This window comes from Megascapheus bottae, chromosome X (assembly GCF_031878675.1).
Source record: "Megascapheus bottae isolate mThoBot1 chromosome X, mThoBot2.hap1, whole genome shotgun sequence".
NCBI lineage: Eukaryota > Metazoa > Chordata > Mammalia > Rodentia > Geomyidae > Megascapheus > Megascapheus bottae.
In genome coordinates, this window is record NC_143547.1 from 84359080 (window position 1) to 84386272 (window position 27193).

Consider the following 27193-nt stretch of genomic DNA (forward strand, 5'->3'; position numbering starts at 1 on the left):
ATAAAAAGACTGGAAGAGGTGACAAAACAATAAGGATCATAAATGATCAAGAAACAGAATAGAGAACTTAATACCAATGATAAAGAAATAAATGTCCTTATGGTTAATCTCATGTGGTTACTGTATCTGACTTTGTTACCTGGTATATTGTATATATGTTTCTTTGTTTATTTGAATAGGAAAGTGAAGAGGGAAAACGAGATAATTGGGAGGGGGTGGGGGGACAGAAAGGGGGATAAGAACATGAGAAGGGGTATAATGTTTGAGAAGTAATGTACCCACTAACTGACTAATGTAACTGTAACCCTTCTATATATTACCCCAAGAATAAAATTTTTTTAAAAAAAGAAATAGATGTGAGCTAGGTGCTAGTGGAAGAATTGTGGTTCAGTGTCATCGGGGAAGGAAAAATTCAGAAAGCTTATTTAAAAAATAACTAGCAAGCACCCCAAGTGTAGCCTAATGGTAGAGTGCTCAGCCTAACATGCGCTAAGCCCTGGATTTGATTCCTTGGTACCACATACACAGGAAAAAGCTGGAAATGGTGCTGTGGCTCAAGTGGAAGAGTGCTAACATTGAGCAAAATGTGTCCAAAGACAGTGCCCAGACCCTCCATTCAAGCCCCGGCACTGGCAAATAATAATTATAATCATAACCATAACTTGCAAAAACTAGGGCTACTAGTGTAGCTTAAATGGTAGAGAACTAGCCTGCCAAGTGTGAGTCCCTGAGTTCAAGTTTGGGTACCAAAAAAAATAATGGAAATGTATAAATTTCCTGACAGAACTGAAACTAATTAACTTAAAGAATCTCAGGGAATAGAAGTATAAAGCTCAGGTATTAAGTGCTTTTCTAGGAAGTTCCAGGTCCTCTGTTCAAATCCAAGCACTATCAAAAAGTTATCCGTGAATATAGTATCACACACTTGTGAGCCTAGGTACCCAGAGGCAATAACTGAGAAGCTGATGTTTCAAGGTAAGTGAGGATAAAAGGTTAGTGAGACCCCAACCATCTCAACCAATACACCAAATTTAGGTGTATCTGCAGCTCAAGCTACAAGAGGCAAAAGTTGGAGGAATGTGATCTCAGGCTTAATTTGTACAAACACATGATCCTTATCTGAAAAATAATTAAAATGGAAAAAAGCTGAAGCTATGACATAAATAGTAAAGCACCTGTCACCAAATGTAAGCCCTGAGTTAAAGCTGTAGTCCTATTAAAATAGAAATTGAGTAGTGAATAGACAAATAAAATCAGGAAGACAATGTATGAACACAATGAAAGGGTCAACAAAACAAACAAACAAATGGTGAAGATTGAAACTCAGAATGACTATAATGAAAAGTTGTATTAACAGAGCTACAATAATTTGTTAATAAATAGAAATGTAACAACATGTAAATTGTGGCATCGATGACAAACATTGTGAAAGAAGTTACATTGTAGAGTTTTGTGTATAGTAAATATGAGTTGATATCAGCTTATAACAGTTTAACTAAAAGATGCTTTATAAAATCATCACAATAATCATTAAAAATTGTAAGTAGATATACAAAAGATAAATTTAGAAAGTAGAAAAAATAAAACTAGAAAAGTAAGTCATCAAATCACAAGAACAGAAGAAAGGAAGAAACAAAGGTATTATAAGACAGGAAATAATTAACAAAATAATATTAGGAAGTTCTAATCAGTCATTTGTAAGTAGTTTTGTAAATAGATTAGGTTTTCAATCAAAGATAGAGAGTTGTTGAATAGATGAAAAGAAAAACAAAATCAAACTGTATATTGCCTACAAGAGGCTTATTTTAGCTTTATGGATACATAAGCAGAAAATATAAAGCATCAGAGATAGTATTTGTCACAAAACATAATCAAAAGAGAGAAGGAATGACCAAACTTAACAGCAGGCAAACAGACTTAATGACAAAATAGTTTTTGAAGTTCGAGTAACAGACTAAGTGTCAATGCATGATTGGATGAAGGAATTTTAACTCATAAACACACGCACACACACACACACACACACACACACACACACACACACAGACAAGCCCATTAAATACCTTACTATTCTTGCTTAAGAAATAATGATACTAATAAAAACAGTAACAATAGCAACAATAAGAGTAGTAACAACCAAGTTTTTATTTCCAAAAGCATGTACAAAACAGGAAGAGATAAGTGAATTTCTACCGATACTAAAATCAAGTGCTACATGATTTCACTTAGAGAGAATGTCATAAAGCTACTAAGAGAAGCAGAACGAAGAATGTTAGCTGTTAGAGACTGGAGGTAGGGAAAGCTGATTAAAGAGTAGTTTCAGTTATTTGAAATGAATATAGTCTGAGATTTAATGCATATAGTATGGTAATTATAGTTCATATTGTGTTATACAGTTACAATTTTTCCTTTTGGACATCTCTGTGGCTTGAACTCGGGGCATGGGCACTGTCCTTGAGCTTACTCAATGTTAGCACTCTACCACTAGAGCAACAACACCACTTCCCACTTTTTCTGTGTGTGTGGTACCAAGGGTTCAAACCAAAGGCTTTTTGCATACTAGGCTGCGCTCTCAGCCACAGTTACAATTTTCAAAATAAGGTAGGTTTTTTTTCCAGTCGTGGGGCTTGAACTTAGGGTCTGAACACTCTCCTTGGGCTTTATCTCAAGGCTAGACCTCTACACTTGAGCCACAGCACCACTTCTGGCTTTTTTTCTATGTATGTGGTACTGAGGAATTGAACCCAGGTCTTTGTGCATGCTAGGCAAGCACTCTACCACTAGGCCAAACTCCCAGCCCCTAAAGAAGGTAGGTTTTAATGTCATTATCCAAAAAGAAACAAACAAAAAACAAAAACAAAACAAATGTAACTGTGGGCAGCGATAGATGTATTAGCTAATTTGATTGTGGTAATCATTTCACAATGCATAGATGCAACAAAGAAGCATGCATGCTGTATGTTCTAAATATAAATTGTGAGGGAGTACATGCTAAAACTCTGAAATAACCTATGCCTACTAGAAAAGCTTAAGAAAGTCAATGTCTTTTGTATAGAAGTTCTGCTATAGTCTCAAATATCATGTTCGCTTCAACTTCTGAATTATCTTGAAATGTCACCTCTTCCTTCCATCCACCTTCCCTACTAAGCTCCACAGATGCTTCCTCAACTCATTGTCTCCAGATCCTCCGCGGTGCTTACCCAAGGACAGCAGCTGTAGTTCTATCCACTCCAAAACACACTTGCTTCCATTTTCAGTAGCCAATGCCCTCAGATCTGAAATCTGTTCTCAGTATCTGCCTGCCAAGGGTGCAACATCTTTTGAATGTAAGTTATTTGGTCAGTTCTGACATAGCTAGAGCCCATCTTTTCTATCTTCCTTTTTGCTTAGTTTCCATTAAACTCTCATGTCTGTTGTGGGCTACAGAGATAATTATGCTTTAGTTATGGCTTCTATTTACTTAGGAATAATTTAGTTTGTAGATTTCGCTGTCTCCAAGTTAAGTTACTAAAGTCGGTTATGGATGGGTTTATTTGTTCTCCTTGTTGTTTTGAATTTCTTTTCATAAGATAATTGAGAGATTTGTATTTTAAGAAGCAACTGTTCCTCTATGGGAAACCATAATTCACTGTTACTACATTTATATAATACATAGGAAGACACATACATCTGAACATTGTGTACTCAGTGTTTACAGCACTCATTTCAAATGACTGTCTAATAATGAGACTATAAAATGGTTGTCTAATAATGAGAATGTAATACAAATTCACATGCCTGGTTCTTTTTCTGTTCAATTCCATATAGTTGCCTATGATTAGGGCTTTCAATTTTAATTGTTCACGGGACTAGATTTACTAGAAGGATGATTATGCTGTCTTGCTGTCTTTTTCTGCCCTTCACATAATTCCTCCATCTAGATTTCTATGACTTGGAAATTCAGAGTGAGTACCTCATTTGTCTGGCTTACAGTAGTGATGGGAAATATAATTCAACTACTGAGCCAATTCTAGTTCTTGTTTAGACTTACTATAGAATAATATTGCATTTGATTATTGGTGTAATATATGAGTCTAGGATATGAAAATAATGACATAACTATTAAAAACTTATACTCTTTAAAAAATTGTGTACAATTAAATATAAATAACCTGAGGGAGATACAATATCTTATTCATCTTGTGATATTCATATTTCTTTGTAAATTAAATTAGTACATGGATGTAAGCTTGTATGTCTTTATAGAACGACTGTGGGTAATGGAAGATTGAAGAGGATGGACTGGGTGTGCTGGTAGACCAGCCAAATGATCAGATAACAGCCCTTATTTGGTTTCAACGATTGTCATATAACCTTTGTCACAATGAAGACTGACACAAAGTAGGTACTCAAAAATATGGTAAAATAGGTTTCTGCAGGTCTAATAATGCAAGATCTTTCCCTTTTTTTCTAGATAAACCAAAAATTGTATGAAACACATGTCATACATATAAAACGTTGGTGCTGAGAGTTTGGCCTAGTGGTAGACTGCTTACTCAGCATGCACAAAGACCCGGGTTCAATTCCTTGGTGCCACATACTACAGGAAAGCCAGACATGGTGCTGTGGCTCACGTGGTAAAGCACTAGCCTTGAAGAAAGCCCAAGGACAGTGGCCCTGAATTCAGTCCCCAGGACTGGCAAAAATAAAAATAAAGTCTTTTGATTTCTACTTTTTAAATTTGCCATAGTATTTAACTAATTGTATACAGGCCAAGCAAACCCAGTGTCATTCAGTATTCTGAGAGATCCGTATTTGGTAATAAAACACAATAGAGCTAACTGAACCCATGACCTTGACCTCATTAGCAAGAATGATACTGAGAGAGTCAATGAGAAATCGAAATATTTTAATTTTTTTCTGCTTACTCAAATCACAAAAGAAATATACTATAATAATCTATAAAATCAGAACTATATTGTTGAGTTTGCTGTGCATATTAATAATGAATTATGCTTATTTTAAGCCCAAAGTTGTTGCTACAAGTGGACTCCATTTTCTTCATTTTTGAAAGTGTATTCAGTTTTTTTATACATTGAATGTCCTGTTTAAAAAATGAGCTATTTCCCCTGTAGAGGGACTCTGCATTTAATGTTTCATTGATTGATTATAATAGACTATTGACTATCAGCAATAATATTAATATTCTGACTAATTCAAGGGCAAGATTTCTTGAAGGAAATTAAACTAAAAACAACAGAGAAAGAAAGCTAAGATACTAAGGTTTATTTAATTTTGTCCAGTCTTGGTACAGGTCATGTATCTATTATTCTGTCTGTCTTTTAAATTCTCCCACAAAATCTTATGTTAGTAAAGCTCAATTAGTGCCATCTCTGCAGCATCCTGTATAATAACACTTCAGCATGCACAGTGCTTTATCACATTTTTGCATTGACGTAAGAACTTTTTTCCTTATCAAATTAGCAAATTAGATCAAATGTCATTATACCACTTAACCTTGACTGAGGCTAGCTTTACCATCCTAATCACAGATCAAAAGCATTTTTCAAAAATATCTTGGCTCTATGCTATTTGCTAGGGCAAATTTATATACTATTTGTTAGCTTCAAAACACTTGCTTTGTCAGGACTGCATTTCTGGAATAAGTATATTATCTACCTTAATAAAACCATTCCATTTAGAAAATTCATACTTTCTTTTATAACACACACATGGGTTTGGTATCTGATCACTCAACCAACTGTTGGTTAAAAAAAATGAAAAAAATGGCACCTTTACTGAACATATACCTAATTTTTTCCACATTATTTCCTAAAAATATAGGGCTGGAAGTTGGGCCTAGTGATAAAGTGCTTGCCTAGCATGCATGAAGACCCTGGTTCGATTCCTTGGTACCACATACACAGAAAAAAAGATGAAAGTGGTGCTGAGGCTCAAGTGGTAGAGCTCTACCCTTGAGAAAGTCCAAGGACAGTGCTCAGGCCCTGAGCATAAATAGAAAATATATTGTATCAGATATCATAATTGAAAGTAGAAGTACACTGAAAAATATGTAAAGTTTTATATCCACATAATATCTCACTCGATAGAATTTGAATATCTGTAGAGTTTGCTGTCTGCAAAGGGTCCTGGAACCAACCATTATGGATATGGAAGAACTACTTTATTTCTGATTTCTTGATAACTGAGATCTCTCTCATTGTCTTATGAACAGTACGAGCCTGTCTGCTTCCTGCTAAATCTAAAATCTTTCCCCTGCTTTCTCTAATATTATATTTACTTAACTCATTAATTTTATTAGCTAATTCTGCAAGGTATTTGTAGATATGTGATATAAAAAGATAATTGTTATTTGCCATGTTTACTGTCTATGCTTAATTAAAATTAAAGTTTGAGTTAAAAGGGAATCTAATTCTTCTTTAAAGGGAAAAAAAGGCAAAACTGAATTAAGAATCTTATCTATAACATTAATGGAGCTAGTTGATTTGATAAATCCTAAGGCTATGAAATAGTAAAATCCATTTGCCTGTATGAAATAGGAAAGCAGCACAAATGGATACTTTCAAAATCACATTTGTGGAGTCAGGCACCAGTGGCTTATACCTGTAATACTAGCTTTCAAAAAGCTGAGATGTGAGAATCATGGTTCAAAGCTAGCCCTGGAGGAACTTTTTCGAGATGTTATGTCCAGTTAACCACCCAAGAACCAGAAGTGGCCCTGTGGTTCAAGTGACAGAGTACTAGCCTTGAACATAAAGCTTAGTGACAGTGCCCAGGTCCTGAGTGCAAGCCCCATGACCAGCATGCACGCGCACACACACACACACACACACACACACACACACACACACACACACACACACACATCCCCAAACAAATACTAATCACACTTGCATTGAGACATGACTAATTCATTTGAAAGCTTACCAACCTCCTCCAACGCTTTATGTACCTATGCTAGCCTGCAGTTTTCTGATTATTTGATCAGCACATGAATCTCATATAGTGTAAAAGAATTAAGATATATTTACAAAGCACCACATTATGTGTACTGGCTTTCACTTGAGTTTGCTGTTGTCACACTGAACCCCAAACCAGACATTTATAGTTTGTTGTTAGGAACTCTGTAGTAGGCAATTACTTTGAAAATTAAGTATAACAGATTACATAGGTCTACACTAACTAGATTGGCAATGCTTTGATGAGGTTTCCATCAGTAGAAAATTATAGTAGGTCATTTGGGACTATCTTAATTTGTTCATTACTGTCCCACAGAGAGCAATTGAAGCACAAAGGGAGGAGATCTTCACACTCCATACTGTGATCAGAATTCCGTGCAAACCTTACTTGAATGGATAGGCAAATAAATGTAAAACTCTTCACTGAATACCCTTTGCATGTCATTGTAAGTTATAAATGAGGTTTGGGTCCAACTAGGAACAATTTTTTTTGCAAGATCATACTTGGTCAAGAATCTAGTCTTCTCAGAATGAATGGTTGATTTGTAAATGACTAATCTGCAATAACTAATCTTCATATCAAAAACTTAGCTGGGTCTAAAATGCAAAGGGAAATCTTATTTTATGACCTTGAATATGCAATCTGATTCATCCTTTGTCCTTTGTTTCATCTTCTTGTTTGTCCCCTTCCCTTCCCTGATTCAAATAAACAAATAAGTGTGTATGCAATACAACAGGTACCAAAGCCAGATACAGCAGCAACAAAGGATAAATCAGTGTAACAGCGATATTCACAAGACAACATGTTGGAAATGAACTTTACAACTTGGGAAGGGGTGGGAGGAGGGAAAATTGGAATAAAAGATGGGAATGAATGGTAACAATGTTCAAAAAGTAATGTACTCACTACCTTATAAATGTAACTGTAACCCTTCTATACATCACCCTGATAACACATATTTTTTAAAAATGTATCTACACACTAGACATGTGTGTAGATACACATGCTATTTGATTCTACTCGTATTTCCTTTCCCTACCAAGTTTTATTTTTATTTTTTGACAACGTTTTCACGAGCAACTATTGTGGCATATGCCTTTTGTATTCTTGCCATATTTGCGTTGCCAGCTTCTATGCTGGTACAAACAATAAGCAGTCTTTATTTCACTTAATTAGTCTTCCTGAAATATTTTATGTACTTGTTTTCAGCCCTCTGCTGATATTGTAGTCTCAGAAGCTCTTTATGGTCTTAAAAATTACTGAGGATGTTAAAATTTTTCAATTATGTGTTATCTATATTTACTTTTATTTATGGTATCTCTATATATGTTCCCATATTTACTGTATTAAAAATTTTGGCTGGTATATTCTAGCAGTGTTTGTTTAAGAAGAAACTATTACATTTTTAACATACATGACATTTTATGATAAATAACTACTGGAAAACCAAAAGTATTAGTGAGAGAATGGCATTTACATTTTTATTTTCTCTTAATATTTAATTTAATAAAAGATAATTGGATTTTCACTTCTGCATTTGCATGCAATCTCATTGTATCACATGCTATATGGTTTCTGAAAACTATATTGTGTAATCCTGACGAATTATAGTGAAAAAAGATCTCTTTTTGGTATTATGAAGGTAGTTTCAATATATGAATGTCTGAAAGGTCTTGGGATCCCTAGTGATCTCTAGATCATACTTTGGAAATTATAATTCCATCTTCACTATTAAGTGGCTTTTCTTACAAATGTTCTAGCTTCTCCTCTAAGAAGGAGATATACTTTGCAGATTCGTTATCCTCAGCTCTCTTGACTAGCAGCTTTTCTACTGTGCCACCTTCATGCTCCTTTTCCCCATTGTTCAACTTTCATAACTTTTTGTGTCCTCAAACATAAATATTTTCAATGATACTAGTCATCAACTTAAATACCCAAGCAAACAGAACAGAATAGAAGACCCTGAAACTGACAAGAGTACCTATAGGCACCTAATTAGACAAAGAAGACCAAAATGTACATTGAAGAAAAGATAGCCCTTTCAACAAATGGTTCTAGGAAACTTATTCAGACACAGAAGAATGAAGTGTACTAATATAAATTCAACATAGATCAAAGATCTTAACATAAGCCCTGAAACTTTAAACTTACTACAAAAAGTATAGGGATAACACTACAATTTATTAGAATAGTGAATAACTTCCTCAATAAAACTCCAGCAGCTCAACAAATATTTACAAATGGGATTGCATCAAATTAAAAAGGAAAAGTCATCAGGCTGAAAAGACAACCTACAGAATAGGGAAAAAAAATTCCAACTATGCACCTGATAAAGGACTAATAACCTGAACAGACATTCAGCAAAAATCTAAATTCCCAAAAGATCAAGAACCAAATTATTAAATGGGCAAATGAATTGAACTGACAATTCCAGAAACAACTGTGGTATGCATGTACCCATGGGTATATGAACTACCAATTATATAAAGAATTGCATTGTTGATTTTTCCTTTTTTTCAGAGAATTCACTGTTACTGTCTAGCAATACTGCTGAAGTTTTTATATTCTGTCATAGCCTGTCACTATTTTGAATTTATTAGTGCTTACAGTTTTTAATGCATTCTGTGTTTTCTACACAGTACTACACCTTACTTGTGATTTTAGCTTCATGATTTCATTTATTTATAATTGTATGACCTGAAGTTATTATTATAGTATAGTGAGGAATTAAGAAATTTGAGAGAGATACTTTCTGGTGCTCTACCAGTTGTTCCATGCCTCCAGTCTAGCATTCTGCTGGTTAATTGGAGATGGAGTTCTTTGGACTTATCTGCTCAGGTGTCAACCTATTGAGTTAGTAGGATTTAAGGCATCATCTACTGGTACCTGACTTTGCTATTATTCCCTTATATTTTTGCTTTCTATATTATTTTTCTTATATTTTTAGCCTTTAGTAGAAGTCTTTCAGTTGCCAAATTTATAAATTAAAATTTGTCATAAGTATGTAATATAATAGCAAACTTGGCACATATAGGATTTAGTTCTCCATAGTCACAATTAACCATTGGAGGGCTTGGAATATATCTTTTATGGGTATGGGTGTAGTACTCTACTTAGAAATATGTTCAGTAAAATTCTGGCATATACAGTACATCATGGGATACCATTAGCTATAAAAATAATTAAATCCTATTATTATGGGCAACATGGATGAAACCAGAGACTATTGTTAAAGATAAGCTAGGCCCAGAAAAAATAAGTACCACATGATCTCATTCATATGTTCAGTCTAAGAAAACTGAATTCATAGAAGTTCTGAGTAGATGGCATTTTGGAGACAAGAATGGGAAAAGTTTGACAAAAGTGTATTAAGTAACTGCTATCTAAGAACAAGAAGTTCTGTTACATTATTGTATCAAGGTGACTACAGATAGCAATTGGAAGAAAAATATGCCATATAAAATATTTGAGGAGAATGATATTTAAATTTGATTTAAATGTTATACACTGTATACATATACTAAAATCTCATTAATGTTTATGACCTTCATGCCTTATGCTTCTAAGTATGCTTAGAAGGAAAATTAATTAAAAATAAAAAAGGGGGAGAAAAACTGGGAAAGACTGAGAGAAGGGGTGATATTGTCTCAAAAGAAATGTACTCATAACACCACTCATGTAACTATAGACCCTCTGTATATCACATTTATAAGAACAATAAAAATAAAAATGAAAAAAAGGGTCAGGCACTGGGGGCTCACACCTATAATTTTAGCTACATTGGAGGTTGAGTTCTCAGGATCATGATTCAAGGTAGCATGGGGAGGAGAGTCCATGAAACTTGCGTTGCCAAAAAACTACCAAAACACAGGTAATAGAGCTGTGATTCAGATGGTAGAGTGCTAGCCTTGAGCAAAAGAAGCTCAGAGTAGGACCCTTCCCTTCCCTCCCCCCTGCTTCCCTCTGTCACTGTTTACCCAGACTTAACACCATTTTCCTTGCCATTGGTTTACCCACACTAAGGGTTTATCTTGAGACATTCTGTGCCCACAACCAAATACATCCTTATTATAAATAAAGAAATATGAGATGCATAGTGTGAAAAAAAGAAGCTCAGGGAGCATGCTCATGCCCTCAGTTCAAGCCAAGGCAAATACACACACACACACACACACACACACACACATACACACACACATAGAGGAATATTATTCAGCTATAAAGAATGAAATTATTTTACTTCCAGATAAAAGAACATGAGTGAAAATCATACATTCACACAGATCTATGTGTGTGTGTGTGTGTGTGTGTGTGTGTGCGTGTGTGTGTGTGTCTATCTATCTATCCATCTATCTATCTATCTATCGTCTATCATCTAGAGAGACAGAGAACATGTTTGCAATTACGGTAGTTGGGGGGGGGGGCGTTGGGGCCTGTGTGCTGTCCCTGAGCTCTTCATGTCAAGACTGGCCCTCTACCACTTGAACCACAGTGCCACTTCCAGTTTCTGATGGTTAACTGGAGATAAGGGTACCAAGACATGTGAAAGGGTATCAATGTATGTAAATTAATGCACCTTCTATCTGGCAAATATCATGTAACCCTTTTACTAATTACAATAAAAAAATAAATTAAAAAAAGAAATCAGATTCAATGTCAGAGGAGTAGCCTATAAATATGAGAGTTTGTAAATTATGACAGTTGTACATGCTAATACTTTTATGAAACAATATAAACCAGAGTACCTGTGTCTATTAAATAGAAAAAAAGAGTGCCCATACTTACAAAAAATTTAGTATTCTTGGATTTTTTCAACTATTTTATTATTAAGAGGGAATAAATAAATTGTTACATATGAAAAAAAAAGAGTCTCACAGGCTGGCTTTGAACTGTAATCCTCAGATCTCAGCATCCTGAGTAGCTAGGATTATAGGATTATAGGTATACTCCGCCTTGCTCAGCAATGGGAAGTTTTTTTTTTAAATTACTCTTGTATAACAGCATCACTGGGTGTTCAATTCTTAAGTCAGAAAACAACTTTCTCTCCTGAAATATCTTATCAGATGAAACCCAGCATATTTTATCTTCTAAATATTTCTTAATCCCATCTCCTTCTCCATTTCTACCAGTTGGCTCTCCTTATCACTCCCCTATGTTACTATATAGTGTTTTCAATTTTTTTCATGACATCGGTTTTACAACTCTCATTGTACTTGCTGCTAAAGCCAAACTTCAGTATGACAATTTTTCAAATTTATTTTCTTTTTTTTTTCTTGCCAGTCGTGGGCTTGGGCTCAGGGCCTGAGCAGTGTCCTTCGGTTTTCTCAAGGCTAGTGCTCTACCACTTGAGCCACAGCACCACTCCCACATTATTTCTATGTATATTGTACTGAGGCCTCAAACCAGGTCTTTGTTCATGCTAGGCAAGCCCTCTACCACTAGGCCAAACTCCTGGTCCCTTCAAATTCATTTTCTGCCAGTGTTCTAGATGTTTTCTTTCTTCTGGTATAGTAATATATGTACATTTACGCACACACACACACACGCACGCACACACACACACACACACACACACACACACATATATATATATATATATATATATATATATGATATATTACTGAATCTCTCACCTTGGAAGATGTCCTCTCTTGTGCCACCCGATTCTGATTATTTTATAAAAAAAATTACTCACATTTTCACAGTTTAACATGCATTAACCTGCCATTTGTTTAAAAAGTATTGCTCTAATTTACTCGATTCTTCCTTACTTAACATTGAATGCATTATGTCTAAAAATATATTCAATATATATACATACCCATATATATGCATATATATAATATGGGTAGGATAGAAGCAAGATGGGGCAAGACTTCTTTATGAAATAGAATTTAAATCATTTCCTTTGAGGTAATAGATTTCATTTTTTTTCTTTTAATGTATAGAGTGGTTACAGTTATATTCGCCAGATAGAAGGTGCATTACTTCTCACACATTGATACCACTTCTCATGTTTTTGTCCCCATTTCCCTCCACCCACACCCTCCCCTCAATTTTCCCCCTCCTATTTCAAATAAACAAACACACACACACACACACACACACACACACACACACACACACACACACACACATATATATAATATACCAGGTAACAAAGTCAGATATTGTTACAATATGAGATTAACCAATGGGCAACAGAAGAGAAGAGGGAAAAAAACATAGTGTATTAAGAACAACAGTCACTCAAAATTAAGCTCTTATTTCCCTGTCGAGGTAATAGATTTTTTGACAGGTTTTTTCAAATTTACAATATTGTTTCTTGATGTCCTACATTTTCATAAACATACAAAACTCCAAGATTTCTAAGATATTGCTGAGGCCACTTTTAGTATGCCCTTGACTGAACAATGTTTGTTCTAGTCTCATCTTCATTTCCAACCTAGACTTAGGAAGTCCTGCATGGAAACTACCTAGTAGGTTTATTGTTTCTCTTGTTGGAAAACATATGTTTATGTATTACAAACTATGGACTGATCAAAAATTATTTCTTACTCTGTTTCAAATACGTAGCATGCTGGAATTCCAACTAAAAAGAAATATAGTATCTTTATGTCATGAAAATACCTTCATCCTGAGAAACAGAAATTGGTTTTAGAAGAAGTTGTATTCAACATAGGGTCTTCCTGCCATTCTAGCATGATTAATTTGTTTGGATTTGTACTTTTATTTTTAACAGGTAAAATTGTTGTTTAACATGAAGACAAAATCTGATGAAACATCTCACATAAAAGGGTTGTATAGGGTGAATTTATAAATCTTTTTTTAAAGAAGAGATGTGAGCCGGTCACGGTGGCTCACGCCTATAATCCTAAGTACTCAGGAGGCTGAGATTTGAGGATCAAGGTTCAAAGCCAGCCCAGGCACAAAAAGACCTAAGACTTTTATCTCCAATTAACATGTAGAAAATTGAAGTTGGGTTTGGCTCAAGGGTAGGGTGGTAGCCTTGTGCTGAAGAGCTCAGGGACAGCCCCCAGGCTGAGTTCAAGCCCCATGACCCCCCCCCCACAATATCAAAACAAGAGCTGTGATAAATGCGTAGATGGAAGTCTTAACAATTAGACTGACAATACACTATCATTTCCTGATGTCTGCAAGATTGTTAAAATATTTGTAAATTCATAAAAAAGTGAAAAAGTCAATAGTAACTAAAGACCTGCCATTATTAATTATGAAGTGGTCCATGACTAACAACTGGATAAGGTAATTAAGTATTAAACATGAAATCAAAAGGACTGATAGTGATCTTTAGGACTGTGTGAAATTCTTTCTTAGTATTCTATGATGAATCATTTTGTGAATCTTACAAAATATCACACATTTAATGAGAGTGAATGTCAACTTAGAAATGGCCTCTGGATAGATGTGCAAAACCATCTGAAGAGTCAAAACACCATAGAAGAGATAAATTAATAAAATGATAAAGTGACAGTTATTTTCCACCAGGCAGGCGACAACAAATGCACTCGAGAATTCTTATGAGACCGATATTTAGGCCATTAAAAATTTGCTTTGGATAATTTTGAAGGAAAGGAAACAAAAACAGTTCAGGTTAGGATAAATTATATACATTATGTTTACTCCAGCTAAAATGAATTATATTCACAATAATCCTGTTTGCTAAAAATCATTAGTCTTCATTCAGGTCTGATAAAAATGTATCCTAGGTGTTTTATAAACCATAAATCATTTAATTGTGTAGAAGTTACTATGAACATTCACATTTCATAGATAAGAAAAGTTAGTCAAAGATACGGTAATTAAATATTTGGCAATCAAAAGTAAATGATTTGGGCAAGTGCAAAATATTTTTGCATTATGTGCACTTAGTAAATATTGTATGAAGGGGCACTTTGTATTTATGAGAAAATATCCATTTATATTTAACATTTAAAAAATCTAAATTCCTTAGGTTTCCAGAATCAGGGTACACTCCATTTTAGTTGATCACATCAAAGGGAGGTATTTGTTGTTTCTTCATGAGGAAGGAAAATGAACCCATTCCACTTCTCTACTATTTTCTTATCCCATCATAATAAGGGCCTTAGAAAGCAGGAAATTTAATCCTGTGTAAAGAAGGTAGAAGAAAGGATTGGAATCGTTACTAAATTTTGCTTCAGAGAATAATGTGAAGTAGGATCTTTGTCCTCCTGAATGGTTTCACCATTACATTTTAGGTCACATACTTGGAGCCACTATTCTGTCTTTTCCTAATCTGTATTATTAATATTCATTCTAGTCATCTTTTTATATGTGGGCAATATGTATATTTGTGTCAAGGGTTACAAAATTAAATTATTTCATTGACTAATTTGGACACTACGTATATCCTCTGAAAGTAGATGAGTCAGTACTAATTTTAGAGCACAGCAAAAGGATTCTCCATGTCATTAACTGATGACATTGTGACTGATAGCCAGAAATTTCTACAGCCCAACACAGTTCGACCCAGGAAGAATATGTTCCTGTGAGTTTCTATTTCCTCTTATACAAACTGCTGACTATGGAGAAACTTGATCAAAACATCAAATATTGCCAGAGAAGCTCTATGTGTGCTCTTTACAACCATTGATGAAGTACCTTAACCTCGCCTTCTCTTCATGTCATCTGTCTTCCTGACTACTACTTCGTATGGCTTATTTGTAAATTCAAGAAAATTTGCTTCTGACTGGCATTGATACAAAACTGATTCCAAAATATCAGAAAGGATGAAGCATAAGGACGTAATTTTTATTCAGATGGAAAATATTGCAGATTTATGAAGAAGTGATGGTAATAGCCATTCCATAACACTTTTGTATAATCAGTATCTCTCTAGGCTACTTTTTACCAAATTTTATGACTTTTAAATGTATTCAAAGGAATTATTTTCTTGCTGACCCATACTACATAATGGGTAGATGTAAAAATGGGGCCTCTTGGCTGAATAACTCTGCTCTGGTTTTCTACTGCTTTCCAATGACCACTTACAGAGGCATAATGCACAGAATGTCTGTTGATGTCCCATTGATATTGATGTGATTTCCCCTAGTGGATTGAGGGCAGCACAGCATACAGTCATTAGTATGTAAAGGTTATATATAATGGATAATAGAAGAAAATGAAATAGCAGAAAGGAATTTGCACGGGAAACAGTAGCAGTAAATAGTTTCAGAGAAAGATTTTACTTGGGTTATATAGTCCCTGCAAAGGGGATTGAAAAAAGAAACAATGATGATTCTTCCAGACTCAACAAGAGTTGTGTGAAATGGTTCTGTATTTTGAAATATAATGCTTTTTATTTCGACCACAGAAAGCCATTTAGAAATCATCATATAAATTGCCGTTCCTATGTGGCATTTTTCATCTGAATGTCTGTTTATGAATTTTTAACTCTTCTCCCCACTGAGACAGTCAGTGATATGACATTGATGACTTAAATTAGAGTTTTTTTGCTGATTTATCCAAAGCCACACAATATCTAGATCATGATGGGACATGGAAGTAAATTATAATGTTTGTCATGAACATCATCTGAATTTGAACTCCTTCAAACTACTATGGCAGCATTTTGCCTGATATCTGTGTATGTAGAAAAATCATAGAGTAATTTCAAAACATGTCTCTCACCAATCAGCCTTCTTAATTGCACTCATCACTAAAAAGGATAAGCTGGTATATCGAATTAAATTTGCATTTAATAAGAAAAAATAAGGTACATTCATTTAGTAGACCAAAAATCAAAGGAACTATAAAATTTACTGGAAGGCTACCATGACAGTGAGATGTAGTGCTCAAAAGGGTGTGTTCAAGGAACAGGTATGATAACATAGGTCTGTAATCCCAGCTTTTCAAGAGATGAAGACAGGAGTATGGTGGGCCTATGCTGGAACAGGAAAAGAATGAGTCATGGCCTAAAAAGAAAACTAAATGCAAAAGGACTGAGAGTGTGGCTCAAGTGATGGAGCAGGTGACTAACAACCATGAAATCCTGAGTTTAACCTCCATTGTCATGCTCCAAAAGAGTTTTGTGTGCTTCTTTCAGTCTGCTCTCTCTTAAAGGTCAAGGTCACTCCGTTGTCATGTGACCTCTTAAGACTTTTTGGTTTCTGTTTCCTCATAGTACTGATAGCTATACTAAGGGATTATTATAAGATTCAAGTGATTTAATACAAGTAAGTTACTTTCCTTAATTTTTATTATCCAAAATTGTACTGACAAGGCCCCTATATTCGAGGCCCTGTCAATACAACAGTTATGGATAATATGCCTAATTGTTAGAACTAGCTGACGAGAGTGGTAAATAGTAAACAAAATGATAATAATAATAATAATAATAATAATAATAATAATAATAATAGGATTTATAGGCAATTTGTACATTTTAGGCCCCAATCCAAGTACTTTGATTGTATTGACATGCTTATTTCTCACTACAGTTCTATTAACATTGTAGGTACTATTTAAATCTGTAGGACAGATGAGGAAATGTTAAATGTTTTGCCCATAGTAATATTTCTAACAGATGACAGAGGCTTGAACAGTCATTCTCATAACTATGTACTACATTACTGTCATACCAAATTTATATTCCCTTATTTACCTATTTCTTAAAATTTGTGAAAATCTTTACTTTTAGCTATAAGAAATTAATATAAATGTAATTTCAACAAGTCTAAGAATGCACACTGATATTTCTGACATTGAAAATAGCCTCAATAGTGAATTTAAATAGAAATATTGTCGTCAACAACTGAAGTTTTATATCACTATCTGTCCAGAAATCCAAATCAGGAAGCAAAAGTTGGTTTTAAAATTGTACAAGAAAACATTATGAAGTGTTTATTGAAGTTATTGCTTTGAATCACTTCATAATAAAACCATCGTGTAGCTTTTTTTGGGGGGGTGTCTATCTCACTCTAGTCAGATTTGCCACCATTAGAACCATCACCACCAACAAATGCTAGTAAAGAAGAAAATGAATCAGGAAGAAAAATAATCCTAATACACTAATGATTAGAGCATACACTTGTACAGTTGTGAATGGAAGTCAGTACAGAGGTGCTTACAAAACTAAAAATAAAACTCTACTATACCACTCTTGGGGATACATCCAATGTAATCTAAAGTAGGAAATAATTCTGGCACCTATATGACATGTTCATTATAGCAATATTCACAGTAGCTAAACTATAGAAATAGCCCAGATGTCCTATAACTGATGAAGAAAGAACATAGAATATATATACAAAATGCAATATTACCCAGGCCTAAGGAAAAATGCAATTATGTCCTTAGCAGAGAAATAAATACACCTGGAAAACATAACATTAAGCAATATTTCATGTTCAGAAGGATAAAGATCACACAATATCTGTCATGTATATAGGTATTAGATCCCAAACACATACATGTAGACACATAGTCATATGTGAGTGTGTGCATGTGTGTGTGTGTGTGTGTATGTTCAATCTAATTAGAACATGGTATTTACAATTTATAGATGTGAATCTTCATGGTGAAATCTCTGAGATTAACATGCAACGTAACAAAATGAACATTAGAAAGATGAAACATGTCTGGTCTAGGGTATGAATAGTAGCTAGAGGAGGTGTGAGCAATGGAAAGGAGGAAGGAGGAAGGATAAAGTCATAATAACCTCTGTACATGTGTGAAAATGGAACAAGAAACTTAATGAGATTAGTTGCAAAAAGGAGATGTGGAGGAAGGAGAGGGTGAGAGAACCAAGGAGGGGGTGACTCTCATCAACATACATTGTATCCAGAAATGAGCATGGGAAAATGAAACCCATGTACAATTAATTGATTCTAATAAGCTAAACCAAATAATAGGCTACAAACGAAGAACGTCTATAATAAAATAGTTGCCTGGACTTGTTTCCTTAGATATAATTTACATTTTTCTGTAGAATCCTTCCAAGTATTCTGAATATATTTATAATATATATTTTTGTGCACACTCAAATATATCTTCTCAAGACAAAAAAAAGTCAAAATAAAATAAAGTCATGTTTGAGTTGCAGTTGTCTCTCATTGTCTACTCCCCTGCCTTTGGTAATGATTCGCATTTACAAGTTCTTACAAACCAAAACAACACACATGCATGGGGCCGGGAGTTCGGCCTAATGCTAGAGTGCTTGCCTAGCATGCATGAAGACCCAGGTTTAATTCCTTGGTACCATATAGACAGAAAAAGCCACAAGTGGTGTTGTGGTTGTGGCTCAAGTGGTAGAGCCTTGAGAAAACCCAAGAACAGTGCTCAGACTCTGGGCCCAACCCCAGGACTGGCAAAAAGAAAAATCAACAAACAGGCAAACAAACAAAAAAATCACACATGCTCAGTTATCCTAGAATGTATAAGATAAAAAATAGATTGTTGATGTTACAGCATATGATCATTCATGTTTGATAAAAGCATTGTTCAAATATATCTGGGTTGTATGATGGCAATATAAAAGAAAAATTTGTGAACATCGGCACAGGCTATGAATTTTTATTGATGACATCATCCGTGACTTTCCGTCAGAATATTACCTATTTATTTACTTGCCATCCGCTGTTTTATGACTCCTATGGAAACTGGCTATGTGAAATTTCTTATTACTCACACTTTAGATAAGAAGATCCAAGCAAAAGTACTCTTTATATTATTTCTAATTTTAAGAAATTCTAAAGCCCTTTTCATTTACTTCTCAGAACCATATTCATTGTGTCTTAGTGAGTAATTCTATTTCAATTAGAAAACTGCATTTTAAGTTAAACCAAAAAAGAAGTTGCTAGAGATATATATCTGTAGGGTTTTTTTCCTCCTCAGATAATCTATTCATTGTTGGAATAATGCCTCTACAAAACACATGTTTCTTATGTTAATTTACATTCCAGACTGCAGAGTCACTCAAGCAAGGAAATTAATATTCAGTCAAAATAAAATGTCAATGAGAAAAAAATCAATACAATTTGCTATTAAATGAGGGTGACTTTAATCAGGATATCTCAGAACAGCAATATTTTTTCTTAAAATTGGAAAGCATTCCTTACAACTGTTTTTTCCCTTGCCTTCCCAAACTTAGTAAATGCATGATTCTTTCAAGTATCTAGTGGAAATAAGGCCATATTTTCTGTTGTTGTTATTATTGTACTGTAAAATTCTGGATCTTTTGGGAAGGTACTCAACACTAGATTTTTCAAATAGCTTCCAAATAACTATTCCTCTAATGAAATTGCTTCCTGAAACTTCAGCATATGTATTATTGCTTAAGTATAATTTTAGAAGCTATTAGAGATTTAGCACTTATGACTTCTAATGAGAAAACCTTAACAACTATTTAATTGAAAGTAAAATGGTTAACTACAGTAATTGCAATCAATAAGACTCTTTTAGCAGTATAAATACTTTTTTTTTCTCAAAGAGCATTCCATACTCTCCAGAGCAATATTTAAGGTTAGGAACTGAAAAAAAAAGTACTAATTAGAAATCCATTTGTCACATACAATACAATACTCAGCTTTGGTCCATGTTTGTACATCTCATTGTCCAAAGAGAAACCATTTCCCCACCACAAGCAAAACAGGGCTTTGATTAAGAAGAAAACTGAGGCACTGAATAAAAAGGGCTTACCAATCACATAGGCGAGTAACAAGGCCAAAGTAACTGTGATTGCAGTGGCGCTCAAGGCTGTGCACTTCCAATTGCAGCATCTATAAGGTTTGTTAAAGGTAAAAGCTGGCCGGGAAAAGGTGCTTCGCGGAAGTGGCCTGGGAGGAGGTGAATATACAGTATTGGAGGTCAGAGGATAGTTCTGACTGGCCGCACTGAAGATGGCAGAGGATCCAGAGCCATGCTTGAACAGGAAATGCCTGAGGAGGGGGGAGAAAAAATTGAACTATAAATATCAAATCTTAACACTGCATGATCAAGAACTCCACTAATTATAATCCTGATAGGATAAATCACAGTGGAACTAGAAGAGTTAAGCAAATGTTTCATATATTTAAGAGCTAATGCTGAACTATACTACATTCTTGGTTCTCTTTCCTTCCCCTCCCCTTCTCCATCTCTATCCCCTTCTCTTCTTTTTTTCCCCACCTTCTTCTTCCCTCTCCCTTTTTCTCTCTTCTTCCACTTTCCCCTCCCTTACCCATCTCCCCTTCTCCTGTCCCTTTGCCCTCCACTTTTCCCTTTTTCTTCCCTTTTCCCTTCTATTTCTTCTTTGTAACTTTTTCTATTTTTGAGCTGCAAGAGGAGAAAAAGGGGGCTTGAGTTTCCCCACTTGCTGGTTAGTGAATATCAACATTCTACATTTAATACTATTCACAGACTATTCATAGTTATGAAACACACTCATGCCAGGCATGGTGGCTCATACCTGTAATCCTACCTACTCAGGAGCCTGAAATCTGAGGATCAAGGTTCAAAGCCAGACTGGGCACTACAATGTCTGTGAGACTCTTACCTCCAATTAACCATCAGAAAACCAGAAGTGGTGCTGTGGTTCAAGGGTAGGATGGTAGCCTTGAGTTGAACAGCTCAGGGGCAGTCCCCAGGCCCAGAATTCAAGTCCCATGACCCACAAAAAAAATCCTCTCTGGGGCCTGGAGTGTATCCTAGTGTTAAAGTGCTCACCTAACAAGCACAAAGCCCTAGTTTCAATTCCTCAATACCACATACACAGAAACAAACAAACAAAACAGAAGTGGTGCTGTGGCTCAAGTGGCAGAATGCTAGCCTTGAGCAAAAAGGACAGTGCCCAAACCCTGGGTTCAAGCCCCAGGACTGGCAAAAAATCCTCCCTGTGTTTTCAATTAAATGAAATGTAAAAGAGATCAAATAACTTGGTTGTCAAAGGACTGAAACTTAACTATTTGACTCTAACATATACAGTAGTAAAACAAATGGCTAAACAAAACATACTCTTCTGTTGCAGTTTAATGCATAACACAAAACTTTCAGTACATGTAACATATGTCTAAGTGCATTAGGCTGATTTTTCCTTCCATATTGAAAGAAGAAACCTAGATACATGTACAGAAAAAAAGCCCCCAATTCTACACTGCCCTTAATAGAAAGTATCCAAAATAAAGAATTTCACTCTAGTATCAGTAACTATCAATCATATATGGGTTGAGTTACTGATGGGAATTGATAGACCCATCTTTCTGAAGGGTAATTCAGTAGCAAAAGATTTTAAGTATACACATTTTCTTACATAATAATTGCACTTGCAATGATTTGTCCTCAGGAAATGTTATACGTATGAGAATGTATATATAAAGTAATTCATAGCAAAGTTTTTAATAGAAAAATAATATACCCCCAAGTGCCTGAAATTGATATTACATTAAATAAATCATTTTAAAAAACACATAATATAAATGTTTACAACTTTTGCTGTGAGAAAAGTATTTGTAAATATTATCAAGTGAAAGAAGGCAGGCATCAATAGTCACATTTTTTTCAAAGAAAATGATGGTTATGTATTCATGGAAAAATAATACTTTGTGTTACATATAGATTATAGGGTTATTTTTGGACCTTTTTCTTTTGAGCTTGCATCAGTTTTACAACTAATTTAAAACAATACTGGCGGAGAGAGGACTGGAAAATTCATCAGATAGCACTAACTGTAAAAACAGCTGTTTCCATTTAAGTGGACATCATATATCAAGCATGTAGAAGGTCTAGGTAGCAAGTTAGGCGATTTATATGCATTATTTTGATCTTATATTTGTGAGATTGATATTGTGGTCTTAATCATATAGACTAAAGTGAGACTTCCCCAATTTAGAAGCAGTAGTAATAGTAATTATACTACTGATTAAAGTACAGTTGAATGCTTCCTGTGCTTTGCATTATTCTACATATTTGAGATTGCTGTATAATTTAATTTTTATGAACAACCTTCTTACCATCAATATATCTATTTTAAAAGATGAGAAGAACAAAGCATGAAGGCGTTTATTAAGTTGTCCATGGTTCCAGAGCTAAGTGGAAAGCTGAGTTTCAAATCCAGGCACACTGACGTTAGGAGACGTAGCTCCCAATCAGTGAGCTACAATAGATAACAGTAGGTTTAAGCAGTTGCTGAGAATATTAAAATCTGCCTGTTAAGGCAGAGAAAAAAAGCATGCTTTGTATTGAATTTGCTATGTGAACATATTAGATGGAGTTGACTTGTTAACATGCTTCTTTTGGAATTAATGACAAGACTGTGACAGTCATGACCACAGAATCACAACACTGGAAGAGTCCTTACGGAAAATCATCAAGTGCTTCAGTTCCTTCCATTTTCAGTAAACTGATGACCAGAGAATGAAAGTAATTTACATAGCTACTTAATGTCATGCATAACATTTCTATCTGTAACTTGTTAAATAGTATATTTCCACTGAATTATTTTATGAATGACTATAATCTTCACTGGGTGATTATGTTCTAATCACTTAGGTGAACTGACACAGGCTTAGTAATTAGTATCTGCTCAAACAGTACTACATGAGATATGTCTACTGTTCTGTATGTCATATGATCTTGTAGTAATATTTAAAGCTTAACTATTTTGTTTTTTTGTTTTTTTATTGTAATTAGTAAAAGGGTTACATGATATTTGTCAGATAGAAGGTGCATTAATTCACATACATTGATACCCTTTCACATGTCTTGGTACCCGTTTCCCTCCCCCCACACACCCCCCACCAGTCTTGGTTTTCCCCCCTTCCCTATCAAATTTCAAATATCCAAATAAAAATAAGTTCAATATATCAGATAACAAAGTGAGATACTATACCAATATGAGATAACCAAGGGACAGCAAAGGAGATGAGAGACAACATAGTACATTAAGGACAACAATCATTCATTATATGGCTTTTGTTTCACTATCCTGGAGGTCCTTTCAATTAGCTTCACATTATATGTCCTTATGTATCAAGATTTTGCTCTGTTGCAAATCTCTGCTAGTAGAGCCCAAGGTTTCTACTGATTATGACGAATGAGGGAAACCATTGAGCCTAAGTTCCTTTGAGTCTGGCTTACTTCACTTAATATGATTTTTTCTAAGTCTTTCCATTTCCTAACAAGCTTAACTATTTTGGATGTAGGTATAGTTATGAATTTTTTGTTGGTTCTGGGACTCTGAGTCTGGGGGTGCTCAAGGCTACCACCCTACCCCTTGAGCTACAGCACCACTTCTGGTTTTCTAGTGGTTAATTGGAGATACGAGCCTCACTCCAGTTAGAATGGCCATGATCAAGAAATCTAGTAACAACAGATTCTGGCAGGGAAGAGGCCAGGAGGGATCACTACTACACTGTTGGTGGGAATGCAAACTCATTCAACCACTATGGAAACCAGTATGGCAGTTCTTCAAAAGACTAAACATAGAGCTCCCCTATGACCCAGAAATTCCACTACTTGGCATTTATTCAATGGTCCAGAAACAAGGACATACTAAATCCACTAGAACAACGATGTTCATTGCAGCACTATTTACCATAGTAAAGATATGGAACCAACCCAGATGCCCCTCAGTTGATGAGTGGATCAACAAGATGTGGTATTTATACACAATGGTATTCTATGCTGCTGTCAGAAAGAACGACATCGTCCCATTTGTAAGGAAATGAAAAGACTTAGAAAAAAATCATATTGAGTGAAGTAAGCCAAACTCAAAGGAACATAGGCTCAATGGTTTTCCTCACTTGTCATAATCAGTAAAAAACCTTGGGCTCTCCTAGCAGAGATTTACAATAGAACAAAACCTAGATACATAAGGCCACATAGTATGACGCTAAATTAAAGAACCTCCAGGATATAGAAATAAAAGCGATATGATGAGTGATTGTTGTCCTTAATGTACTTTATTATCTCTCATCTCTTTTGCTGTCTCTTGGTTATCTCATATTGTTACAGTATTTCACCTTGTTATCTGATATATTGTATATATACATATTTGGTTATTTGAAATAGTATAGGGAAGGGAGGAAAAGAAGATGAGGGGGAGAGGTGTGGGGCGGAAATGGAGCCCAAGACATGAGAGAAGGTATCAATGTTTGTGAAGTAATGCACCTTCTATGTGGTGAATATAATGTAACCCTTCTATTAATTAAAATAAAAACATATGAAATAAAGAGTCTCATGGACTTCAATGCCCAGAATGGCTTTGAACCTTGATCTTCAGATCTCAGCCTCTTGAGTAGCTAGGATTACAGGTGTGAGCCACCGCACAGGGCTAAGTTATTTTTTTTGCTACACTTTCATTGTTGAAAACCTAAAAAAACTTATTGCTGGGAAGGAGTTTGGGAGGGTAAGTGGGAGAAAAGCATGCGAAGGTGCAACATTGTTCAAGAAGTAATGTACCGACTACCTTACAAATATATCTGTAACCCTTCTGTACATCACCCTGATAATAAAATAAAATTCAAAAAAACGGATTTCTGCTTCCAAAGGCACCTAATTTAGCTTAGCATAAATGTATACTATATAAGCAGTAATTATATTTGATTGAATAACTGTCTCATAGAAACTGTGATCTTTTCATTCAGTTGTGCTTCCTCTTTAAAAGCTTTGAAATAATATCTTCCATGCCACAAATATGAAAAAACAGGTGAATTTTTAATTTAATGTCTAGTTAACAAATTCAGCTTATGTTGTCTTCTGCAAACATCTAATTTACAAGTGAGAAAAACATACAGCAATGTACAGTGAGTAAAGTGGACGAGTATCCCTGCCTCATCACCCCTGCGTTAGGAGTGGTAAAAAATGTCATTACATATAACTAATCCTACACAACTCCACTTCTTTCAGGAGAACAGAAAACAAACTCAGTCATTTGGAGCTCTTTTACTAAACATTGGAGATAAAAATTTTCAATCTTATGCATATTTATGAAGGAGAATAATTGGATTTTTGGGACAATGTAAGTGGCCCAATATCTTTGATATTGATTTTGTTTAGTATATCATTGAGAGGTAGAAGGAAGACAAAGAAAGACAGAGAATTGTTGGTTATTATGATAGCAATTACAAGCAATAATCAATATCCCCGAGCACTGTAATTTCATCTGATGTACACCAAAGGACTTCCAAATGCAGTTTCATAAGTGAAATATTACAGCATAATGGATAAATTCAAGTCACAGCAGAGTAATATTTAAACTAATATATATTTGAGTGGAATCTCAATCAGAGTCCTCAGTGAGGGTAGATAATAAAATGAGTTCATATACTAAGGTTCTTGTTTTCTTATTAAGAAGCTGAAACTAAGATCCTTTGCTGAAAGTGATTTATACCTTGATGTAGCTCATGAAAAACAGTTATACAAATGCTATGTATTGTCACAAGCTTCGCAGTCTATTATTGGAATGTGAAACCAGTACCTAATGTGTTTTCATAGTCCTTGAAAAAGTTGAAACATAAAGACAAATGTACAGTGCTATACTTCAGCTATGTGCTCATAAAATCGGATCATCCGTCTGAGCACATAGCTTTTCCCTGGGGACTGGAGGATATACTAAAATGTTGCCATCAATTTCAGACAATTGAGGTTTTTTTCCACAGAGCAAATGATAAAAATGCAGTTCAAGAGTTTATGTGTAAGTAGTACTTTTCTTTGCATCTGTTTTAATATTCAGGTTCAGTTTTAGAAAAGAAAAGCAAGGCATTGCTGAAAGGAAATGGACATATAAGGAAATTGAAAAAAAAATCTTCAAGACTGATGAGACCCAGTGGTGGTAAATGGGAATATAATAAAAGTTCCTGTAAGGATTTTAAAATCATCTATAAAAAAAGAAGAAAATGTACTCTCACTTCTTAAACACTCACACTACATAATTCTGAGGGTATCTGTTAGTCTTAAATTAGGTGATTTAATATGGCACTTAAAATTCTACGGTAAATAGATAAAAGTGAACAGCTTTTAACAACAAATACTTATATAAGCAATAATTTATTCTGCTACATCTTATAAACATTCTTATAAGACAGACACATACCAAAACCTACGTTCCTATTGCCATAAACAATTCACTCATTTTTTTTTCATGCTCATAGGGAGGAATTTAACTTCCTTTTGTCTAGTAGAAACTAAGGTTGATTTCTTTTAAGATTACAAGTTAATAGTCTTAAATCATATTTGGATAGGATAGTAGAATTTAGGTTTTTATTTTTAAGTATTA

The 27193-nt window shown here is 34.7% G+C and overlaps 1 protein-coding gene across 1 annotated transcript in view; it reads right to left on the minus strand.

Moving 5' to 3' along the window:
• The window catches only part of Tenm1 (teneurin transmembrane protein 1), a 336137-nt gene extending 314751 nt beyond the window's left edge, over positions 1 to 21386 (minus strand). Inside the window, exons 1-2 of the mRNA XM_090327164.1 lie at positions 21364 to 21386; positions 20641 to 20879 (exon numbers count right to left, since the gene is read on the minus strand). Coding sequence (XP_090183290.1) covers positions 20641 to 20879; positions 21364 to 21386 — 262 coding nt within the window. The remainder of the gene's footprint in view (positions 1 to 20640; positions 20880 to 21363) is intronic.
• Positions 21387 to 27193: the final 5807 nt, after the last annotated feature.